At 37.8% G+C, this 20,120-nt stretch overlaps 4 protein-coding genes and 1 long non-coding RNA gene across 7 annotated transcripts; all 5 read left to right on the forward strand.

The window, feature by feature from the left end:
• Positions 1-1,946: 1,946 nt before the first annotated feature.
• On the forward strand, positions 1,947-3,289 carry LOC104798976. 3 transcript variants are annotated; one of them, XR_769504.1, is made up of 3 exons: positions 1,947-2,058; positions 2,158-2,392; positions 2,552-3,289. It is a non-coding gene; the product is annotated as an uncharacterized LOC104798976 (long non-coding RNA). The 3 variants fall into 3 exon arrangements; XR_769503.1 differs by having other exon boundaries at positions 1,957-2,073; XR_769505.2 differs by having other exon boundaries at positions 1,959-2,073; positions 2,191-2,392.
• A 4,197-nt stretch (positions 3,290-7,486) lies between these two features.
• LOC104798980 (RING-H2 finger protein ATL48-like) lies at positions 7,487-11,148 on the forward strand. The gene is made up of 3 exons (XM_010521260.2): positions 7,487-7,809; positions 8,949-9,114; positions 10,083-11,148. Exons 1-3 carry the CDS (start codon positions 7,734-7,736, stop codon positions 11,047-11,049), a joined length of 1,209 nt encoding a protein of 402 aa, XP_010519562.1. The 5' UTR covers positions 7,487-7,733; the 3' UTR covers positions 11,050-11,148.
• A 274-nt stretch (positions 11,149-11,422) lies between these two features.
• LOC104798979 (bidirectional sugar transporter SWEET5) lies at positions 11,423-13,397 on the forward strand. Its single transcript, XM_010521259.2, has 6 exons — positions 11,423-11,615; positions 11,955-11,991; positions 12,189-12,405; positions 12,527-12,688; positions 12,775-12,894; positions 12,999-13,397. Exons 1-6 carry the CDS (start codon positions 11,573-11,575, stop codon positions 13,155-13,157), a joined length of 738 nt encoding a protein of 245 aa, XP_010519561.1. The 5' UTR covers positions 11,423-11,572; the 3' UTR covers positions 13,158-13,397.
• Positions 13,398-13,483: 86 nt separating this feature from the next.
• On the forward strand, positions 13,484-15,867 carry LOC104798977. Its single transcript, XM_010521258.2, has 5 exons — positions 13,484-13,774; positions 14,197-14,442; positions 15,083-15,164; positions 15,303-15,517; positions 15,669-15,867. Exons 1-5 carry the CDS (start codon positions 13,554-13,556, stop codon positions 15,787-15,789), a joined length of 885 nt encoding a protein of 294 aa, XP_010519560.1. The 5' UTR covers positions 13,484-13,553; the 3' UTR covers positions 15,790-15,867.
• Positions 15,868-16,158: 291 nt separating this feature from the next.
• On the forward strand, positions 16,159-19,667 carry LOC104798981 (E3 ubiquitin-protein ligase SIS3-like). The gene is made up of 10 exons (XM_010521261.2): positions 16,159-16,565; positions 16,692-16,730; positions 17,091-17,157; positions 17,299-17,372; positions 17,789-17,927; positions 18,013-18,105; positions 18,184-18,249; positions 18,414-18,533; positions 18,909-19,022; positions 19,146-19,667. The coding sequence occupies exons 1-10, from the start codon at positions 16,537-16,539 to the stop codon at positions 19,425-19,427; spliced, it is 1,023 nt and encodes a 340-aa protein (XP_010519563.1). The 5' UTR covers positions 16,159-16,536; the 3' UTR covers positions 19,428-19,667.
• Positions 19,668-20,120: the final 453 nt, after the last annotated feature.

A 20,120-nucleotide genomic window follows, 5' to 3' on the forward strand; every position in this document is an offset into this window, starting at 1 on the left:
CGCTCTAAGCGAAAATTGGAAATGGTGATTTATGAGCAAATTGTTTCCTCCACCTGCTTTGATAACGACTGCGGAATCTCGGCATCCACATGAACCTTACCCACATGGATCCAATCAACTTCGTCCGTATCATTCATCATAAATTTTAAAAATACAACTATTTATTATTATTATTATTATTATTATTATTATTATTATTATTATTGACGTTTCTATATATGTTCTTTCTCTATACAAAATTGTTTCAAATAAATTTACAACGTCGGTGACTGAGAGGAAGGGCACATGGGGGAGTAGCTTTTTCATTATACTAAATGCCAAATTCATTATTTATTTATTTTAAAACTTTTTCACAAACATACGGTATACCACCAGGTTAGTTAGTTGTTTTCATCCCACTAATGACATCATTATATGGTAACTACGGGGGTAAGATTATAATTTGTAATTATAGTTTAATCTAATCTTTTCTACCAATTATTGTAGTAATATTACTTTTATATATTATATGATAGATAGATATGAGAGAGTAAAAATCGACAACAATCTATTGTGACAAAACAATTCTCTATTTTATTAACATGATAATTAATTTTTAAATAGATAAAGATGAAAATAAATTATTTTAGTGATCCTAGATATATGAAAACAAAATATAATAGAGATATAACTGATACAAAAAAGAAAGACTAATTCTCCTATATTTTATTCAACGCAAATAACCACGGAAATTATGGGTTTTAATTATCCTTGATCCAGGTGAGTTTAACCGGTCGGTTCACAATAAATACTCCTTCTGTCGAGAAGAACCTCGCCCGCAAGGTTCAGATATAGAAAACTGATGCATATTTGTTTTCCTTGACCGAATGAGGAAGCGATATGTATCACTGAAAGAGAATCAACGAGGCAGGTGAGAGATGTTTCTAATGCCTAGAGTTGCTTAGTCACGGACGTCTCTTGTTTAACGAATTCACCTAGCAATGTTGAAAGTTTTGTTTTCAGAAATTCGATGCGTTCCTTGTTGATCGTCATTGTGATAGCACGTGTTGTGGTCCAGATCGTGAATGGGAGGAAGTAGATGGTCGACAATCTAGATTTCAGATTATCAATACACTTTTTATTGGTTGTCATCGTGATACTAACGAGTGGTTTTGATCAACGATGAAATAAAAAAATAAAAAGATACATTCTGATACCAATGATAGATCTAATGACTAATGAGAGTAAGGATCGATAACAATATCTTTTGAAAAAATAATTCTATATTTTATTAATATACTAGTTTAATATTTAAATAGACAAAGATGAAAACAAATCATTTTAGTCTTCTTTTCTTGCAAGAGTTATTAATAATGGGAACGAATGTTGGATCAATGGATAATCCAAAATGTGGAATTTGGCAAGATACGCCCATATCATATAATATAATATAATATATAGAGAGAATAATACTTTATAATAAATCAAAAATAGATGTGGCCAAAGTGATGAAAGGTATTTGAAGGTGCGTCGCTTTCCTAAGGCCAAAAGGCAGTGTTAGATATAATGTCATTTCCACGTCTTTTTCTTTCTTTCTTTTTTTTTTCCCATACCCGAAAGTTGCATTTATGCCCACACCAAACCCCAATTTAAAAAGGCCATGACTTTTTTTTTTGGTTATTACACCTCACGACATTAAAATGTTAATATGTGTTATTCTAAATGTTTTAATTATGTTTCGTTCGTTTTTTATATTAATATTTATCATGGATTACCTAGGTGGTCTTCTTGATTTATTTAAGTTTCTAATGTCTCTCTAATTTCTGTTTTTGTCATCAAATAAAATTTTGTATGTTTTTTTAATGTGGTTTGATTTTCTTAGTCCATGTCCCAAAATTCTTCGAGTTTTTGACGTGTACTACCAAAATTGTAATAACAACGGGAAGAAGGGGTAGAATCGGAAATAAACAAAGGAGGAGTTGAGTGAGAAATTGCAAAAGCCCTCGACACGCCAATTTCGCGTTGGGCCTCAAATCTCTCTCGGCTCTCCCTTCTTTGATGTCATCTCTACCAATTCGTGTAATGTTAATATGGGTAATTTCTGTTTTTTTTATCCGGAACTCGTAATCGAATTTCGTTTCCTTAAGTGTGATTTTGTTGTTGCTGATTCTACTCCAGCTGATACGATCATAATCTGCTTTTTTCGAGAAGAATTTGACGGGATCAGGAAATCGGGCGTTCCAGATTCATTCGTCGATGGTCCTTGACCATCGGATCGTGTAACACCAGGAACCGTGGTTGTGAAGAGATTTGCTGGGAGGAGATCATTGGCGGCGGCGGGCTGCTTCTACCTCTCGACTTCTACTCTTGAGACTGAGAGAAACCAGGATGATTGACTCGCCCTTTGTCTACGGTGAGTTTCCCTGCGTTTCGAACCTCATGGTAGCTCGCTCATTTTAGGTTGATTTGTACGTCTTGATGTTGGATGGATGCTTATCTACGATGATCGGATATGTGTGATGAAGTGATCTTGCTCCTCTTTGTTTTGCCTTTTCCTTTTTGATGTTACAAGTAATTGATCATCAGAGGGACTTTATCAAGGTTGAATCACTTCGTCGTCTCCGGTGAATGCTAGTTTTCGATTTTGGAGGGAGCTTGGTGCAAACACAACTCGGTAGGAACAATGTTGATGTTAGAAATGGCCCGAGGGCATTGTAGCTTGGTGATGGCCGTTGTAAGATCTCGTGTTCAGAGCGAAGGAGAAAAATTTTCTGGCAAAACTAGGGATGGGCATTTCGGTTGGGGAATTTAGTCCAAGAAATTTAACAAAGGGTGATCAGTTATGTTCATGCCGGCAGAATCCCAGAGCCCTGAGGTAGCAGTGGTTTGCCTTCAACCACAACATTTGCACTGAAGTTGTCAAGGGGCATCCAAAGATTTTGGAGAAAGTAAAATATGCATGAAGCTGCAAAAACCAGATGCAATTCCACACGACGCACATGCACAGCAATCACGACAACGTAGAAGCCAATGTAAGATTTCCAAAAAAATGGGTGTTTTTCCTTGAAAGATTCCGGATAAAGGAACCAAGTTTGAGGCATCTGGATGGATTCACGGTGTCTTTTAGCTAAAAGGCGCCGACTTTCAGAGACCCATATGGATTTTTCAGCAAAAAGGATCTAATTTTTAGATGCATGGATAGTTTTTTTTTTTTACAAAAGAAACTAAAATCAGAGGAAACCCAGATGGAAATCATGATCAGAAATTCAGAGAATTGTTGCTCAAGGGATTTTTCTTACAGTTGGGAATTTGTTGAAGGTGTAGATGGATGAGGATTTGCCAACGCACCATCACCAACATTCACACACTTTATGAAGGGGAAACTTCTATTCTACCCTCAATGTGCTAGAAGGACTTCTAGTACTACCCTCCTCTTGAAAAAAAAAAATTCCAACATCCAATCTACCTCTTTTTTGTTAGATTACCAAAATAACCTTGTAATATTATTTTATATTTAATTTTTAATTAAAAAAATCTTTCCTATCCTAATTTCTCTCTTCCTTTTTCGGTTTCTCTTTCCTCTTTTTTTCTTCCGATTTCTCTCTCCTCCCACCATTAATTTATAGGTTTAAAATGTTGTAGGTGAAAATTTGGGGTTAAAATTTGTGAAGAAAAAAATTGGGGTTTAAATTTGGAAGGAAGAAAATTTGGAGCTAAAATTTGGATGAGAAAAATTTGGGGTTAAAATTGATATTGAAAAATTTTGGGAGGGAAAAAAGTTAGGGTAAAAATTTGGGAGGGAAAAAACTTGGGGTTAAAATTTGGGAGGAAAAAATTATAGGGTTAATGAGGGGTTGAATATTCAAACTGGGCCCCACGAAACACAAAAATCTGAAAAAAAATTCTGACTAGTTCTTCGTGTGGACCCCACAACACTTTTTGGTCACAATGGGTCACAGTCGGTCACATCCGGTCACAACCTTCGATCCATGCGATTTTTGTCAATTTAATCGATCAACAACGTCACATATCTCTCATAAGTCTATTTTATATTGTTTTGAACATTAAAATATGGTTTTTGCGATTTTTTGGTTTCAAAGTTGCTATTTCAAATGTGTTCCTATATGTTTCATAATGTTTTATGAGTATTTTTGACAAATTTGGTATATTTATTCCATAATCCCCTTAAAATATTTTGAAATTCTCTCTCACACAATATATATTTGATATATAGACTCTAATAAACCACTCCGAAGCTTTAAAATTAAATTTTGGCCTATATTTATCAACACATTTCGGTCACGGGTCACAGTCGGTCACAGTGGTCACATAGTGTAAAATGGCACTTCGGTCACATGGTCACATGCCGGTCACAATGGGTCACAACGTTGGCTCGTGTGAGTCAATTTATTTAGTGAGTAATACGAATCAGATATATTCAAAAAGGAAAAAATTATAGGGTTAATGAGGGGTTGAATATTCAAACTGGGCCCCACGAAACACAAAAATCTGAAAAAAAATTCTGACTAGTTCTTCGTGTGGACCCCACAACACTTTTTGGTCACAATGGGTCACAGTCGGTCACATCCGGTCACAACCTTCGATCCATGCGATTTTTGTCAATTTAATCGATCAACAACGTCACATATCTCTCATAAGTCTATTTTATATTGTTTTGAACATTAAAATATGGTTTTTGCGATTTTTTGGTTTCAAAGTTGCTATTTCAAATGTGTTCCTATATGTTTCATAATGTCAAATATATATTGTGTGAGAGAGAATTTCAAAATATTTTAAGGGGATTATGGAATAAATATACCAAATTTGTCAAAAATACTCATAAAACATTATGAAACATATAGGAACACATTTGAAATAGCAACTTTGAAACCAAAAAATCGCAAAAACCATATTTTAATGTTCAAAACAATATAAAATAGACTTATGAGAGATATGTGACGTTGTTGATCGATTAAATTGACAAAAATCGCATGGATCGAAGGTTGTGACCGGATGTGACCGACTGTGACCCATTGTGACCAAAAAGTGTTGTGGGGTCCACACGAAGAACTAGTCAGAATTTTTTTCAGATTTTTGTGTTTCGTGGGGCCCAGTTTGAATATTCAACCCCTCATTAACCCTATAATTTTTTCCTCCCAAATTTTAACCCCAAGTTTTTTCCCTCCCAAATTTTTACCCTAACTTTTTTCCCTCCCAAAATTTTTCAATATCAATTTTAACCCCAAATTTTTCTCATCCAAATTTTAGCTCCAAATTTTCTTCCTTCCAAATTTAAACCCCAATTTTTTTCTTCACAAATTTTAACCCCAAATTTTCACCTACAACATTTTAAACCTATAATTTTCTGTAAAAAAACATTAAGTAGTTCAGATTTTTTTTATAATATGGGATCTATTTTGATCGGTTGTGATCGACTGTGACTCATTGTGACCGAAATGAGATGTGAGATCCATAATTTTTCTCTTATTCCATTGTGTGGACCACTTTGACAATTCAACCTAGATTTCTTGTGGAGACTACTTTGACAATTTAACTCATTTCATAATTGAAAAAAACGTAATTTTATTTTAACCTTATATTTTTTTTCTCCATCAATTTAAGTTTAAAATTTTTTATACAATAATTTAGACCCATATTTTACATAAAACATAAATAAATTCAGATTTCTTTCCTATATGTTTCATAATGTTTTATGAGTATTTTTGACAAATTTGGTATATTTATTCCATAATCCCCTTAAAATATTTTGAAATTCTCTCTCACACAATATATATTTGATATATAGACTCTAATAAACCACTCCGAAGCTTTAAAATTAAAATGTGACCTTGTGACCTTGTGACCTTGTGACCATGTGACCATGTGACTATGTGATCATGTAACCATGTGACCATGTGACTCGTGACTATTGTATATTGTGATATATGCGTACCTATATGACCCTGTGATCCTGTGAACTTTGTAACTGTGACCGTGTGACATTGTGACCATGTGACCTTGTGACCATGTGACTTTGTGATCATGTGATCATGTGACCTTGTGACCATGTGACCATGTGACCCGTGACTATTGTATATTGTGATATAGGCGTACCTATATGATCTTGTGATACTGTGACCGTAATTCGACCTATATGACTGTCTTATTTGACCGAAACACAACCATTTCACTCAATTTGATCCATAAACCCGCAAACCAACATTCTATTTTGAAATCCCCAAATTTTAAAAAAATTCAAAACCCTAATGCTTTATCGTTCAAATCCCCGACCCACACTTCAACTCAACAAGAACACATCTCAAAATCAAACAAACTTGCAAATAAATTGAATTTTAATCTACCTTGTGTTCATCTAACTCCGTAATCTCCATAAGGTTCCTATTTTTGCTCGAAAAATGTGACGAAGATGAACATGAACTTGTCATTTCTTCGATGTCGTCATTGCTTCTTCTATCTCCTCAATTTTTGGTGGCTAAATAAAATTTGAAAAGCCCAAAACCCAAAATTTCTATCGATCAAATTCCAAAACCACACTTCAACTCAACAACAACAAATTTCAAAATCCAACAAATCTAAAAGAAATTGAAGTTTATAACCTACCATGTTTTTGTCTAACCTTGCAATTTCCACGCGGTTTTCATTTCTTCTTCGAATCTTGAATCTAACCGGAGATTTAAATAGAAAATAGAACAAAATGCAAAAGATTATAAGTTTTGAAAGAGAGAGAACTAAAACCGTGAGAGTTAGGAGAGAGAGAAGAAAAAGATTTATAAAGAGAGAGAAAGTGGAAGAAGAATAAAATTAGGAGAGAGAGAGGAGAATAAAAGTAAAGTTACGTGATTTTAATTTTTTTTTTAATTTTGAATTTTTTAAATTGAAAAAAATAGAGGGTTTTTTGTCTTTTCATTAATATATGAGGATTTTATTGTCTTTTGCCATGGTGCATAGTGTTTTTTGTTTAATTTTTTGTTTGTAGGGTAGTATGAGAAGTCCAAATAGCAGTCAAAGGGTATTGCAGCTATTTTCCCCTTTATGAACCCTGAAGAAGAAGAAGAAGAAGCACACGAAGTGATTGGGGGGGGGGGGGGGAACAAAAAAAAATAGCAAAAAAAATGCAGAAGCGAAAGGATCCACGGTATAACACAACAAGGTAAAAGGTTGTCGTTGTTGTTTCACAAATCTCTGATTAGTAAATAGAAGAAAAAGTAGGAATAAATCTGTATATAAATATTTTTTTTACGATTTTAGTTGTATTTTTTGGGTTTGAATTCGGTGTTTACGATTTGTTAATTTAAATTTAACTAATACATTCGTTATGGTATATATATATATATATATTGATTGGTTGGAAGCTAGTTTACATCAAATTTTTATATTTTTATAATTCTTATATATATATTGGATGTTGACAGAAAAAAAAGTGTACATAGAATTATCTCACACAAAAGATACAAATTAAGCTCACTGGGCCGAGAACCCAAACCCAAATTATCAACCCACCCACCTGAATCGGGTTATACTCGGTTCGGCCTATCCATCCGAATCGGGTTAGGCTCGAACCGGCCCGGCCCGGCCCATTTTATGATGACACCAACCGCCTCGCCGTCGTGATGTCTCTAGCGGCGGAGAACAGGCCACGCATACGCATCTTTTCGTTTGAGTTTTCGCCATAGTTGTTCTCTTCCTCCTCCTCCTCTTGTTTTCACATTGCGATTCGTTAACCGAAGAGGAAGATGAGTACGGCGGAACCGGAGCTTGAGGAGCTCTTCCAGGAGAAGAAGCGTGTGAGGAATCCCCTTGTCCCTGTTGGTGAGTCCCCCATTGGTATTTTGTTGATCTATTATTCTAGACCATCGATTGTTTATGGAAACTGGTTTATTAATCCTCGTGCTTTCTTGATCGGATTGTTGATTTTGGTTCCTCGAGTGGTTGTCGAAGCAGCCTTTTGTTCTTCTTTGATCCTGAATCAGAGTTTTGGAATTCACCATTTAGGGTTTGTTTACTGTCCACGTAATGAAAAAGGTTATCACTTGGCGTCGAATTTTTTCAATTAGCCATTATCATTATTTGTTCAAAAAAGCGTTACCTACGAATCGGTATCTACTATATGACTTGTTCTGCATTATGCCACAGTTGTAGATTCTTGATGTCACCAAACACCATGTTTCTTTGAATGATTGGAATGTTGTGTGAATGCCTAAATAGAGGTTGAATATTAAGAGGAGAAAGCAGAACCATAGAACCAAGCAATTCCAGGATTCGCATAAGATTATAACATAATCAAATATCTTACAGTAGATTTATCACATGGAATAGATTGCTGCCTTATCAAAGAGACTATAGATGCACTCTTCTTTTTGGCAAAACCTTGTAAAAGCTGTTTTCAGTTCTTCCTTTGTTATGACTTGTGTTTCAGTGATATTTCATCTTTATAGGCTTTTTTTTTTTTGTCTAACTATGGCTAACACATTTTGGCGTCAATCTTGAGCTTGGGTCTCCCCTCTGAGAATGGATCGTATGGATGATTTTCATTTGCAGATCCAGTGGATGTGTCGGGACATAATCACTTGATCCTTTAAGGGATGATTGATCATGTTTATGAATGATTAGGGAACTTGGCAAGTTTGGGCTTGCGCTAGTGAATCCATGATATATTTGTGTACATATATATGGATCCAATATTGTTACAATGTTAATATCAAATCAGAGCTGTGGCTTCCAATATAAAGATGAGATGTTTCCTACAGTTGTCTCAGTCGGCTGTGTACCTCGTAGGCCATGCCAATTATCTGAAATATGATGTTGGTGGTAGATAGTGTTGAGATATTATGAATCACGCAATCTCCATGTTCATTTTGAATCTTTGAGGCCTACAAACATTTGGGTCTTTATATGGAAAATATTTTAGGCATTCTAAATCGGATATACAAAAAAAAAAAACGTTGCAGGGGCCCTATTGACTGCAGGAGTGCTCACAGCAGGGTTGATTAGTTTCAGAAGAGGCAATTCTCAGTTGGGTCAGGTTCTAATGAGAGCTCGGGTGGTCGTACAGGGTGCTACCGTGGCACTAATGGTTGGAACCGCCTGTTACTATGGAGATAATCCATGGAAGAAATAGGCTGACCCAGTGTTTGTTGCATTTTCCGGCTTATCAATCACTCAAGTGGAGATCATCGATGAGGGTCTGTGCTTCCTTGAGAGGATTATAACTTGTGAGGGCACATTCTTGCTGTATGTTCTTAAATAAACAAGAACCACAGGAGTCTGTATATTGATTTGCTCAGACATTATCGGCTTTAATATGAGATTATTGTCTTTCTAAGATTTCGCAGCTTTGTTATGTCTCAGTTACGTTTGGAATTTGACATCAGGCGAGGAGAGAGTTCGTTCTTTTCTGAAACAGGGGGCAGGAAATCATCATCTGCGAATGATGCATGAATGTTACGTATCTTTATGTCTTTAACTTATCTTTTTTGGTTGGCATTTACGCGGTGGAAATTATTGAATCGAGGGGCGAAGCACTCGATTTGGACACTGAAGTGGAAGAGAATAATGGGTCTCTCCATCACTCATCACTGTCCTTGAAGTTTCTAATATGACATGCAGGACAAGTTAAATCCAATCACACACATTTGTGTGTATATGTATATATATGTTTTGTATGTATGTGATGGTCATTGGTCGTAGGGGAGTAATCATGTAAACTAGAGCTCGCGCATAAAGTTGAGAGGAGAGGAGGGGACACATGATTCGCTTTTAATGCGTGTCTCCGTCTGAAAATGACACTTTACCATCTCAATTGGCTCGGCACATTATCATGTTTCTTTCGTGATGTTTGGAGATTGCTTTTCAAGGTCACCATTAATCATGCATGTTGACATTATATTATGAAATTATCATATTAGATAGAAAACTCAGAGAGTCAACCTCAAAAATTGAACCTTTTATAATATTCCATGTTTCTCATCGCCAAAAACACACAACCTTGTTTATATATGTGTTTCAACCAGTTATTCAGACATGTCTCAGTACAACTCCGCGGTTCTCTTCTCTTCCAACAGACAGATTTCTAATAATATGTCACGAGTTTTGTCTGAAGTTCATCAAACAGACGGCGTTTCACCCCTATCTTCAACCTCTCCTCACCCAAAGGATTTATCGTCTTGCACGATAAGCCCCATTATTTTCTTAGTGATATCTGTTCTTGCTCTCGTCGTCGTCGTCCTTAGCATCCTCCGCCTACTCTTCAAACTTCTCCTAAAGCCCCCAACTTTTTCTCAAATTCACAATTCTAACCCCAACCCAGATCTTCCTTCCTCCTCCTCCCCTCACGCCCACCAAGGTCAACTTCAGCAACTCTTCCTTCTACACGACTCTGGTCTAGATCAGACCTCCATTGACGCACTCCCTGTGTTCTTTTACACCGACATTATCATGGGTCTGAAAGAACCCTTTGACTGCGCCGTCTGTCTCTGCGAGTTCTCGGACATGGACAAGCTCAGGTTGCTCCCTGCTTGCAGCCACGCCTTCCATGTCCACTGCATCGACACGTGGCTGCTCTCCAACTCCACTTGTCCTCTATGCAGGGGATCCATTTCGAACCCAAACTCTAACTTCAAAACTACATTCTTCAGCTTCAACGACGCAGTGATTGTCCCTTCGTCTCGACGTGTTGAAGATGGCAAAGCGCCTACGTCGAGCAGAGTCTTCTCAGTTCGGCTGGGGAGATGCGAAAGCACAAACAAAGGACAGCTCGGTCAAAGTCAAGGTCAAAGTCAAGAGACAAGTGGGTTGGGACCAAGAAGGTGTTACTCGATGGGCACACATCAGTATCATGTGTGCCACCAAGATTTTGTGGTGGCACTGTCTCCGAGCCATGGCAAAATCTGTAATAACAGATCTGGTTGCGAGGGCAAATCCGGGAAACTCGGATCTTCCATTGACGGGAAGAAAGACAGCTTATCGGTGTCAAAGGTTTGGCTTTGGTCGGAGAAGAACAAGGGACTGTTACATGATGGGTCTGGTTCTCCAATATCTGCTCGCGCATAATCTTATCGTTAAATTTTTTTTGACCTGGGGATGACGACACACCAATGGCTATTGGCAGATCATTTACTAATCTATATATATGTGTGTGTGTGTGTATGTAGATGTAATGTATATCTACAAATGCTACGTCAGAAATGACAAAATTGGAAAGAAAATCCAGATAGAGAGAGAGAGGGAGAGAATTACGAAGAGCCGTGTGTTATTCATGCATGGGATTGAAGAGTGTCAAGATCAGAAACACGTGTGACACATTTCAACTCTACGCACAATTCTCAGAAGCTGTCGCTAAATCCCTATTTTTCTCGTATCTGTAAGCTGTTACACCCAAAAAAAGAATGCAAACATCAATAACAACCACACAAAAAAAAAAACACAACAAAGGAGATTCAGAGAGTACCGAGAGAAGATTGGTCGTCGTCTTCGTCGGAGAAAACCCTAAATCTCCTTTTCTTCTCTTTTCTTGCGATTAAAGGGAATTTTTTATAAGATAAGGGAAAAATATTTGAAACGCTCAAACAGAAAAATGTTGGAAATTCACTCGGTCCGAACCATCGTCGGAATTGTCGGTAAGTTTCCATTTTTTTTTCCTTTGTGTGTTCTGTACAATGCATTTGTATTTAATTTCAAGAAAAGAAAATACCAACAAAGATGCAGAGTTTGTACTTTATACAATTAGATTGATAATCCACGAAGATAGATACACAGCTACAGCGCGTATATACATATATACACACAACTTGAAGAGATTTAATGAAGGGGAAAGGAGTTGCAAGCGAATATATTATTCATAATTTGATTCTTTCATCTAATATATATATATATATATATATATATATATATATCCTGAATAACATTGATTTTCACCATTGGTAAACTGACTTATCATTTCCTATGTGGGCGTTCAGGAAACGTAATCTCTTTCGGTTTGTTCTGCTCGCCAATGTAAGTAATCTTTGTTTGTATTCATTCCCTTTTCTGAAGCAGCACAAAAAGATTCATGAGAAAGGGAGAAGAAAAACCCTAGATGAAACCCATTGAGCTTTAATTAGACGGGCCAATTTATATAAAAAAAAGGAACGAGAGAGTAGAGTAGAGTGACATGAAATGTCGACATGAATGAGATATGTGGAATGACGCAGACCAACGTTCATGAAGATATGGAAGGCGAGAACGGTGGGGGAGTTCAAGCCGGATCCGTACGTGGCGACGGTGTTGAACTGCATGATGTGGTCTTTCTACGGCATGCCCTTCGTCCATCCCGACAGCCTTCTCGTCATCACCATTAATGCCACTGGCCTCCTTATGGAGCTCGTCTACGTCGCCATCTTCTTCTACTTCTCTCCTTGGCCCTCTCGCGTATGTATGCTGCTACTCTCTCTCTCTATCTATATATATATATACACACAAACACATCTATCCTCGCATATATCGTGTATATATGATTTGACAAATGTGTGCATGCATGCATGTGTTTCAGAAAAAGATAACCATGGCGCTTGTGATCGAGGTGGTATTCATGGCGACAGTAATACTATGCACAATGTATTTATTGCATACAACGAAGGCGAGGTCGATGCTGATTGGGATCATGTGCATCGTTTTCAACATCATCATGTACGCGTCTCCTCTGACCGTCATGGTACGTATCCATCATCTCATCCTTGTCTGTGCCCATGAAATTTCAATCGTTTTTAATGAAAACGAGTTTACGTGGATTTGGAGCAGAAAACTGTAATAAGAACGAAGAGCGTAAAATACATGCCGTTTTTCTTGTCGATCGCCAACTTCATGAACGGCTGCGTCTGGGCTGTTTACGCCCTTCTCCAATTCGACCCCTATATTTTGGTAATTTCTCATTTTTAACCCCCTAATTATGTTTTTTATCCCTTTTAAAAGCTAATTAAAATTATTATGCATCTTTTTAAACAACCAAAAAAAAAAAAAAACAGATACCGAATGGGCTGGGGACAATATCAGGAGCGATACAGCTAATATTGTACGCGTTATACTACAAGACGACGAGATGGACCGACGAGGAAGAAGAAGAGCATAAACGCAAGATGGATGCGGAGCTTCAACTCGCTAATCGCACCACCCTCCCCGCTTAATTTTCCTTTTTTTATTACATTCATTCTTAATCTCTCTCTCTCTCTCTCTACATATATATATGTATATGTACTCTTACAATATTTCATTATTTAATTTTAGTGATGATTTTGTTGAATTGGATTTGGACCCTTTTCTACAGCAGAGATACACAAATATTTGCCAAACGTACACAAGGAAGGAAACTTTAATCGTTGATTTGTGAAGTTAATTGAGCTAATATAATAATAATTTCATGATTTTTAAGGGGTTAATTGTAAGTTAATTAAATTTAAAATCTTTGAGAAGTCCCAATGTATTATTTTGTATTGAAACGGTCCAATTCCATGCGATTTCCAAACATCAATTAAATTGATGAAATTGTGATGTAAGTGAAAGCTCTTTGAGTTCCAAAAGTGATGGTGGTGACCGTCTTATCATCTTCGCCGGCCACCTCAGCCGCACATCCTCCTCCCCCGCCGGAAAACCGCCAAACCCGCAGGAATACGCGCACCTTCCCGGCAATCACGCGCCGCCGCCTCGTCGAGGCTCTCTCCCTCTGCCTCGCCGCACCACCGCTCTCTCTTTCCGCCGACGCCCGCGGCCTCTTTCAGATGCCGCCTCTCCGGCTGTCGAATCGGTATATTTCCTTTCCCGAAGTCTAGATTTCGACTGGGAGTTCCACGGTGGTGTATATAATGTATATATATGCACGAGGTTTTCTGGATTAACTTCAGTTTTAGGGTTTGATGTCTACAGTTTTTGATTTGGATTGTGATTGTGCACATTGGGCTTTGAGTGTTCTTGCTAAGATTCTGAATTTTTAACACTGAATAGTGATGACGACTGATCTACGGCGTACCCTTGATTTTGGGAGTTCTTGCCAAAAAGTCATTTCATTCATTGAGCATTTTCAGATTGCCCTCAAGAGTTAGACAGAGTTGTATCTAATCTAGTTCAAGTATTGGTAATGGTTTTCTGTAGAAAATAATGGGGAGTTTGGGAAATTAGCTCAGCAGCTTTAGCTAATGCAATGGATTCAATTGTTGTTTTTGCGTAAAGTTACTACCTGGTGAGGGCTGGAGAGTCAGAGTACGAAAGCTTGGGGATAATCAACACCAACCCGGTTGCTAAAACATCAGTGGACAGCGGATTGTCGGAGAAAGGTAAGAAGCAGACTGTGAGGGCTGCTCTACAGTTGAAGGCCATGGGAGCATGTGATCGAAATTGTTGGATTTGGCCTTCCATTACTCAACGGGCTTACCAGGCTGCCGAGATCATTGCTGCTTTCAACGGGATCAGCCGTAGGTAAAGCTTGTTTTAACACGTGCCTGTCGTTGTTCTATTTGGCCACCACGAGTCATGAGTTGTGAACCAATTATCTGCAGGCTATTTTGAGAAAGATTTGTGAAAGTTAGTTTGTGAACCCAACCCATCCATGAGCAGTTGCCCTGAAAACGGCAATCTTGATGAACATCACCAAAATTCCGTCTGTTAGCATTAGAAGCATGTGTGATGAATGGTATATCTTGTGCGAACCGATGCATTTTATGCGTTTCGCCTCTGTGTTTCTGCGGTGACTCAGGTTTGGGTATGCCTTAATATTGCTGTTCTGGTGGGGGAAACTGACTTGGAAGTTTTCTTAGTATTCTTATGTTTGCCTTGTCTCTTTCTTATATAAAATCAGCTGAGTTGGTAGTTTTCTCTGTACCCATTTGTCACCGCGGTTTCTACCATAAGAAACTAATGAAGTAAGTGCTGCAATTAAGGGTTTTACGATACACAAAGCAAGCAGAGAAATCTGTTGATATCGTCTTAATGATGAGATGGTTGTATTTGGAAGATGAGATGTATCGTAGAATCTAACTTGCACGTTAGGTGATAAAGTCTTCAATCATTTGCAGGTTAAACGCATAAGCTCGTTCCCTTTTTACTCATTTTTTTGCAGCTACATTGTTCCGGAGTATAGCTTTCTTGATGCCCGTGGTCTTGGTGCATTCGAAGGCAAAAATCTGGAATCCATATCCGAGGTAATACCGATCTATCTGTCTATCTATACACACATATGCATGAATCTAAATATAAGACGGAAATTTTGTCTAAAAACTTGTGTTTGATGATTGAAGAAGAAATGTATCAGATACTGAGAAATGTTCATGAGCGGTCAGGTGTATGCAATGGATGGTATATCACCGAGGACAAAGCCGCCTCCCGTAGGCGACGGTACGCCCAACGAGAGCGTATCAGACGTGTTTGTGCGTGTGACACAACTCATGTCCATTCTCGAAACTCAGTACTCAGGTGACACTGTGGTAATAGTCTCACCCGATTCAGACAACTTATCCGTCCTGCAAGCCGGGGTTTTGGGACTTGACCTCCGAAGGTATGCCCATCTCTTGACATTCAACTCGAAAAATCGCTACTTTACACGTAAACTCGAAGCCCTACAATCATGTAAATCTTGGGCTGGAAATGTTATATTAAGGATCTGAATGATTCGAGATATGCTCTGTTCTTTCTGAGAATGTTTGCAGGCACTCGGAGTTGTATATGGGACCAGGTGAAGTTCGGTTCTTGGATACCGACAGTATCCCTGCTTATAAGCAACCTGCTTCTGCTGTTTATAAATGTACCAATCCTCCAAACTGTGACTGATTTTTTTTTTCTTTTAATTTTCCTATTGAAAAATATGGCAACTAAAATGTGTAAATGGAATTGATTTTTTTTTTTCAACCTTCTGTTGCTGCTGAATTTGTTAGGTAAAAATTTATATTTTGGTAAAATTATGTATTTATAATCTAACTTTTTTGTTGGGTATTTTATATGATATTTAAATGAGTTTGTAGCTTAAAATTGCAATAATGATTTTTAAAACTTTGTTTTCTAATTCAAAACATTCTGCGAATGATTGGCCTCCTATATTTATTTTTGAATTAAATTTTTACTTTTAAAAATAATTCGATTTTCTTCTTTTTTATATTTAATTTAATTTCCCTAAAAATACTATATGTATTTGACTTTTATGTAATTCTAACTCCAGTTTGAGTGAATCATATATTTATTACACTAAAACCGAAATTTTATATCTTCTGTCAAACTGACAACCTAACGTATCTACACGTTGAAACCTTCTTTTTTGGCCCCGAAGTTTCCTCTTCCTCATATTTCTTCCCCACAACTACTGTTTGAATCCAAAATCTCCTCCTCCGAGAATACCATTTCCAGTCACCACCTCTCTCTCTTTCTCTCGCACTCTCTTCGTTCGTGATCCTAACCCCGCCTGTGGTGCATCAATTGAGGATTCGAGTTCCATTTTGGAATTGAGATGAGCGTTTGATCTTCGTACCTGCTAGGGTTTCTACTTCCCCCTGCTCTATCCCCTACCACCCCTCTCTCTCTCTCATGGCGATGAGAGGTGTCGATTTCAAGTGGTGAGTTTTCTCCATTTTCTTTGGCTTGGAGTCGATCCGAATGTGGTGGATTTCGATTTCGATTATATGTATGTCTATGCTCATTTTCTATTTGATCTCGTGGGGATGAACGATGGAGCTCTGCAGGTACGATGGGTTCTTCTTGTCGATGCTCGCAACTAGTGTGTATCCTTATGTCTCTGCTCTTAGGATTCTTCGATTCTCGCCTTTCCTTTCGGAGCTGTTTCTTTCCTTTAGCTTGGATTCGAGCTGAATAATCTCGATCCTCAAGATGATTCCGCTGCTTTTTTCCATTTATGATCTGGATACAGTTTGTGTCGAATTGGTATACTTGGTTAATCGGATTAGAAGGAAAAATAGTGAACTAGCTATCGGTATTTCCCAGAATAATCCGATTGTAGTTTCGGTTTTTTTTTTTTATATAAAAAGGAAGCTAGTGGAAACATTGAGCTGAGATTTTGTTAGGGTTTTGAGTGATCGAAAGAATCTGGGAGATTGTATTTCCTCAATAGGTTTGCTTTGTAGAATCATTGTGGCAATCAACTGGAATAAGTATCATCTGTGCAAATACCCATTGCACGTATGGATAGTGGTGAGTTCCTCACTCAGATGTTTTCCTGCTCTTGTTCATCCGCTTCTGCTTCTCTTATTTTCCCTTTTTTTTTCAGTTCCCGGAATCTCATATTTTGTTTTTTCCTGTTGATTTTTTTTTTGTGACTTTTACTCTATCCAGGTTGATTATACCACTGTGTTCATCTTTCGCCTCCTGATGTTTGTAGATAACGGTCTTGCTGCTGGACTTGGCTTGTAAGTTTAATTCGAAGCTACTTGGATTATGATGAATTTGTAGCTAAGGCTTTTAAGCATCACTACCCGTTAAAGTTTGAGTTTCAGGGAAAAGTTGTCTGTTAAGTAAGAGCCTGTTATGAAATTATATTGCTGAGAATACTTCGTTTTTTTTCTGTGTCATTCATAATAGGCATTTGTTTGAGTGTACTTGTGTGGTTGACATTCGGAAAGGGTTGCATCATCAAGAAGAGATATGCTACTTGGGGATCATCAACTTTTACCCTCAATTCTGGCGTTAGCTATAAACATATACATAATAATGGTTTATCTTTAAGGGTGCAAGCTTGATTCCAGAGGTAGCTAGGTGCATGTTTCGGTCTCTTTTTCAACCCCTGAGTATTTCATATTGTTCCTTGGAATTAAAAATCTGATAGGGATTTTGGGAGGCAGCAGCGATATGCTCGGTTTTGTGGAAGATTGGTGGTTCTGTCTATCCTGTCTCTGTGGCTTTACCCATTACTGTGGGCTTGGACAGTTATTGGTACACTATGGTTTACAAGAGCGAGAAACTGTGTAAGTAACTTTTAAGTTAATGTCACTTGGTTATTCTTATTGGACGATCCTATTACTTATCTATTATGTATTCTTGGGTACATAGTTACCTGAAGAAGGTCAAAAATGGGGTTTCCTTATCTGGCTGCTGTTCAGCTACTGTGGACTACTCTGCATTGCCTGCATGTGTATTGGAAAGGTAGATCTTTATCACCCTTTTGTTGATTTGAAGATGATCTCCTGCTTAACTTGGTTCGTTTTATACATCTTCAATCAGTGGATGGCGCGAAGGCAGGCACACTTATTACGTGCTCAGCAGGGGATTCCCTTTTCAGAATTTGGGGTAAGGTTTTAGGATCCCATGATTGACTTTTCCTCCCTTGTGTCCTTAGATACATCCATGTCGTTAAGGTGGTTAATACTTGCTCTATTATTTGGTGGTAATTAGGTTTTTTTTTTCTTGTTCTCAATTCTGAGAATCGAGTTTGACTGTTTCCATGTTTTCAGATTTTAGTTGACATGGTTAGGGTACCCGACTGGGCATTCGAAGCTGCAGGTCAAGAGATGAGAGTCATGGGTCAAGATACCACTCCATACCATCCTGGTCTGTACTTGACTACGGCTCAGGCAAGTCTGTCAGCTTATTCTTATTGTCAGGGAACGAAGAACTGATAACCTGTCCTTAACATTGTTATGACTTGTCAGTGGAAGAGAGATTAGTCTGGCACAATCAAGGCCTTGTACAGAAAAGAAATCTGGAAAGAAAAACATACCAAAAAGAAAATGGTCCAATCCTATGTTCTCTCCGTAATTATCCGCCACAAAGCAAACGTTTTTTTACACATCCTGTATAGAGTTAGGGAAAGCTTCTTGTCTGGCGATGATTTTACAAAGGATGTCACTTGCAGTTTGAGAAGTAGTCTACCTATATGCCATCTTTCTGTCTGGATATCGCCAAAGATACCAATGGCCTAAAATAAAGCTTGTTCTTTTGGATAACAGAGAGAAGCAGTTGAGGCTCTAATTCAAGAACTTCCAAAGTTCAGGCTAAAAGCCGTCCCTACTGACTGTAGTGAATGCCCAATCTGCTTAGAGGAGTTCAATGTCGGAAATGAGGTACAAAAAAAAACTTGCTACTCCCTCCTAAGCCAAGGTTTTTAACTCTCATTCTATGATTAAACAATTCTCTCTATCTTTCCATGGATGATATCAAAGTAATATGCGAATTTTGCATTGCAGGTTAGGGGATTACCATGTGCCCACAACTTCCATGTCGAATGCATAGACCAATGGCTGCGGTTAAACGTAAAATGCCCACGTTGCCGCTGTTCTGTCTTCCCGGATCTCGATCTAAGCGCACTGTCCAATCTCCGCAGCTCTGACGCGATAGGAACAACCGATACAACGACGGAAAACCAACCTCCGAGCCAGAGTTACATGTTGAGAATGCAGGGCCTTCTCCGGCCAGTGCGCACAGGTTCAGAGACTGACACTGCTCGTGAAAGCTCCGAGACGAGGTAAAGAGTGTTTGTCTATGGAGATTATTGCTCATACTGACTGATTCTTGTTCTTCTTTAAAAAAAAATTTGAACTTTTGACTGCTGGTTTTTTGGCTCACCCGCAAACTTTACCACTGTAAATGAGTTTGTCTTAAAAGAAACACAAACTGGGGTTTCCATTAGGACCAAGAAGGAAGAAAAAAGGGTACTGTCTTGGTCTTGGTCTTGATCTGATTTGGATAAATATGATTTAAGTTATATTTGTCTGATCCCACAAGGGAATCGTGATTTGTATGTGAAGAACATGAAATACCTAATAGAATCATTTAAAAAAAAGGCCTGATTGCATAATAATATATGTTCCTTAGTCTCTTATTTATTTTTTTGTGGTGATATATATACTGTTTTATTTGTAGATACTAATGATTATAGAAAACCATTGAGTTATATGTAGGGGACTGATAAAGTTAGAGAAAGGGAAGATAGTATTTTTGGTGGCGGGGTTGCTTTGCCCTTCAAACAATGACAGAAAGGCATATTCTTTAAAAAGGTTGTTTGACAAAAAAATGAGTTCCTAAAAGATCACAAAAAAATCAAAGATCGAAAGAAAAATAATTGACAAAAGGTAAAGGTATTTTGGCTTCGAATAGGTGTTTTCTTTGAGTTTCCTCGGTGGTCTAATATTAGCCGTACGAGCTCGGAAAATGTTATATAT

The sequence above is a fragment of the Tarenaya hassleriana genome, unplaced genomic scaffold, assembly GCF_000463585.1.
Source record: "Tarenaya hassleriana unplaced genomic scaffold, ASM46358v1 Cleome6, whole genome shotgun sequence".
Lineage (NCBI taxonomy): Eukaryota > Viridiplantae > Streptophyta > Magnoliopsida > Brassicales > Cleomaceae > Tarenaya > Tarenaya hassleriana.

Excerpts from the sequence above, each read along its gene's own strand:
- LOC104798980 (XM_010521260.2), top strand. The coding sequence starts at position 7,734 with ATGAGTACGGCGGAACCGGAGCTTGAGGAGCTCTTCCAGGAGAAGAAG. Across the intron at positions 7,810-8,948 it reads GAATCCCCTTGTCCCTGTTG|GGGCCCTATTGACTGCAGGA; the intron begins GTGAGTCCCCCA and ends AAAACGTTGCAG. Across the intron at positions 9,115-10,082 it reads GGAGATAATCCATGGAAGAA|ACGAGTTTTGTCTGAAGTTC; the intron begins ATAGGCTGACCC and ends TAATAATATGTC.
- LOC104798981 (XM_010521261.2), top strand. The coding sequence starts at position 16,537 with ATGGCGATGAGAGGTGTCGATTTCAAGTG. Across the intron at positions 17,928-18,012 it reads TTACAAGAGCGAGAAACTGT|TTACCTGAAGAAGGTCAAAA; the intron begins GTAAGTAACTTT and ends TTGGGTACATAG. Across the intron at positions 19,023-19,145 it reads AGTTCAATGTCGGAAATGAG|GTTAGGGGATTACCATGTGC; the intron begins GTACAAAAAAAA and ends TTTGCATTGCAG.
- LOC104798979 (XM_010521259.2), top strand. The coding sequence starts at position 11,573 with ATGTTGGAAATTCACTCGGTCCGAACCATCGTCGGAATTGTCG. Across the intron at positions 11,616-11,954 it reads AACCATCGTCGGAATTGTCG|GAAACGTAATCTCTTTCGGT; the intron begins GTAAGTTTCCAT and ends GTGGGCGTTCAG. Across the intron at positions 12,406-12,526 it reads TCTCTCCTTGGCCCTCTCGC|AAAAAGATAACCATGGCGCT; the intron begins GTATGTATGCTG and ends CATGTGTTTCAG.
- LOC104798977 (XM_010521258.2), top strand. The coding sequence starts at position 13,554 with ATGGTGGTGACCGTCTTATCATCTTCGCCGGCCACCTCAGCCGCACAT. Across the intron at positions 15,165-15,302 it reads ATCTGGAATCCATATCCGAG|GTGTATGCAATGGATGGTAT; the intron begins GTAATACCGATC and ends ATGAGCGGTCAG. Across the intron at positions 15,518-15,668 it reads TTGGGACTTGACCTCCGAAG|GCACTCGGAGTTGTATATGG; the intron begins GTATGCCCATCT and ends GAATGTTTGCAG.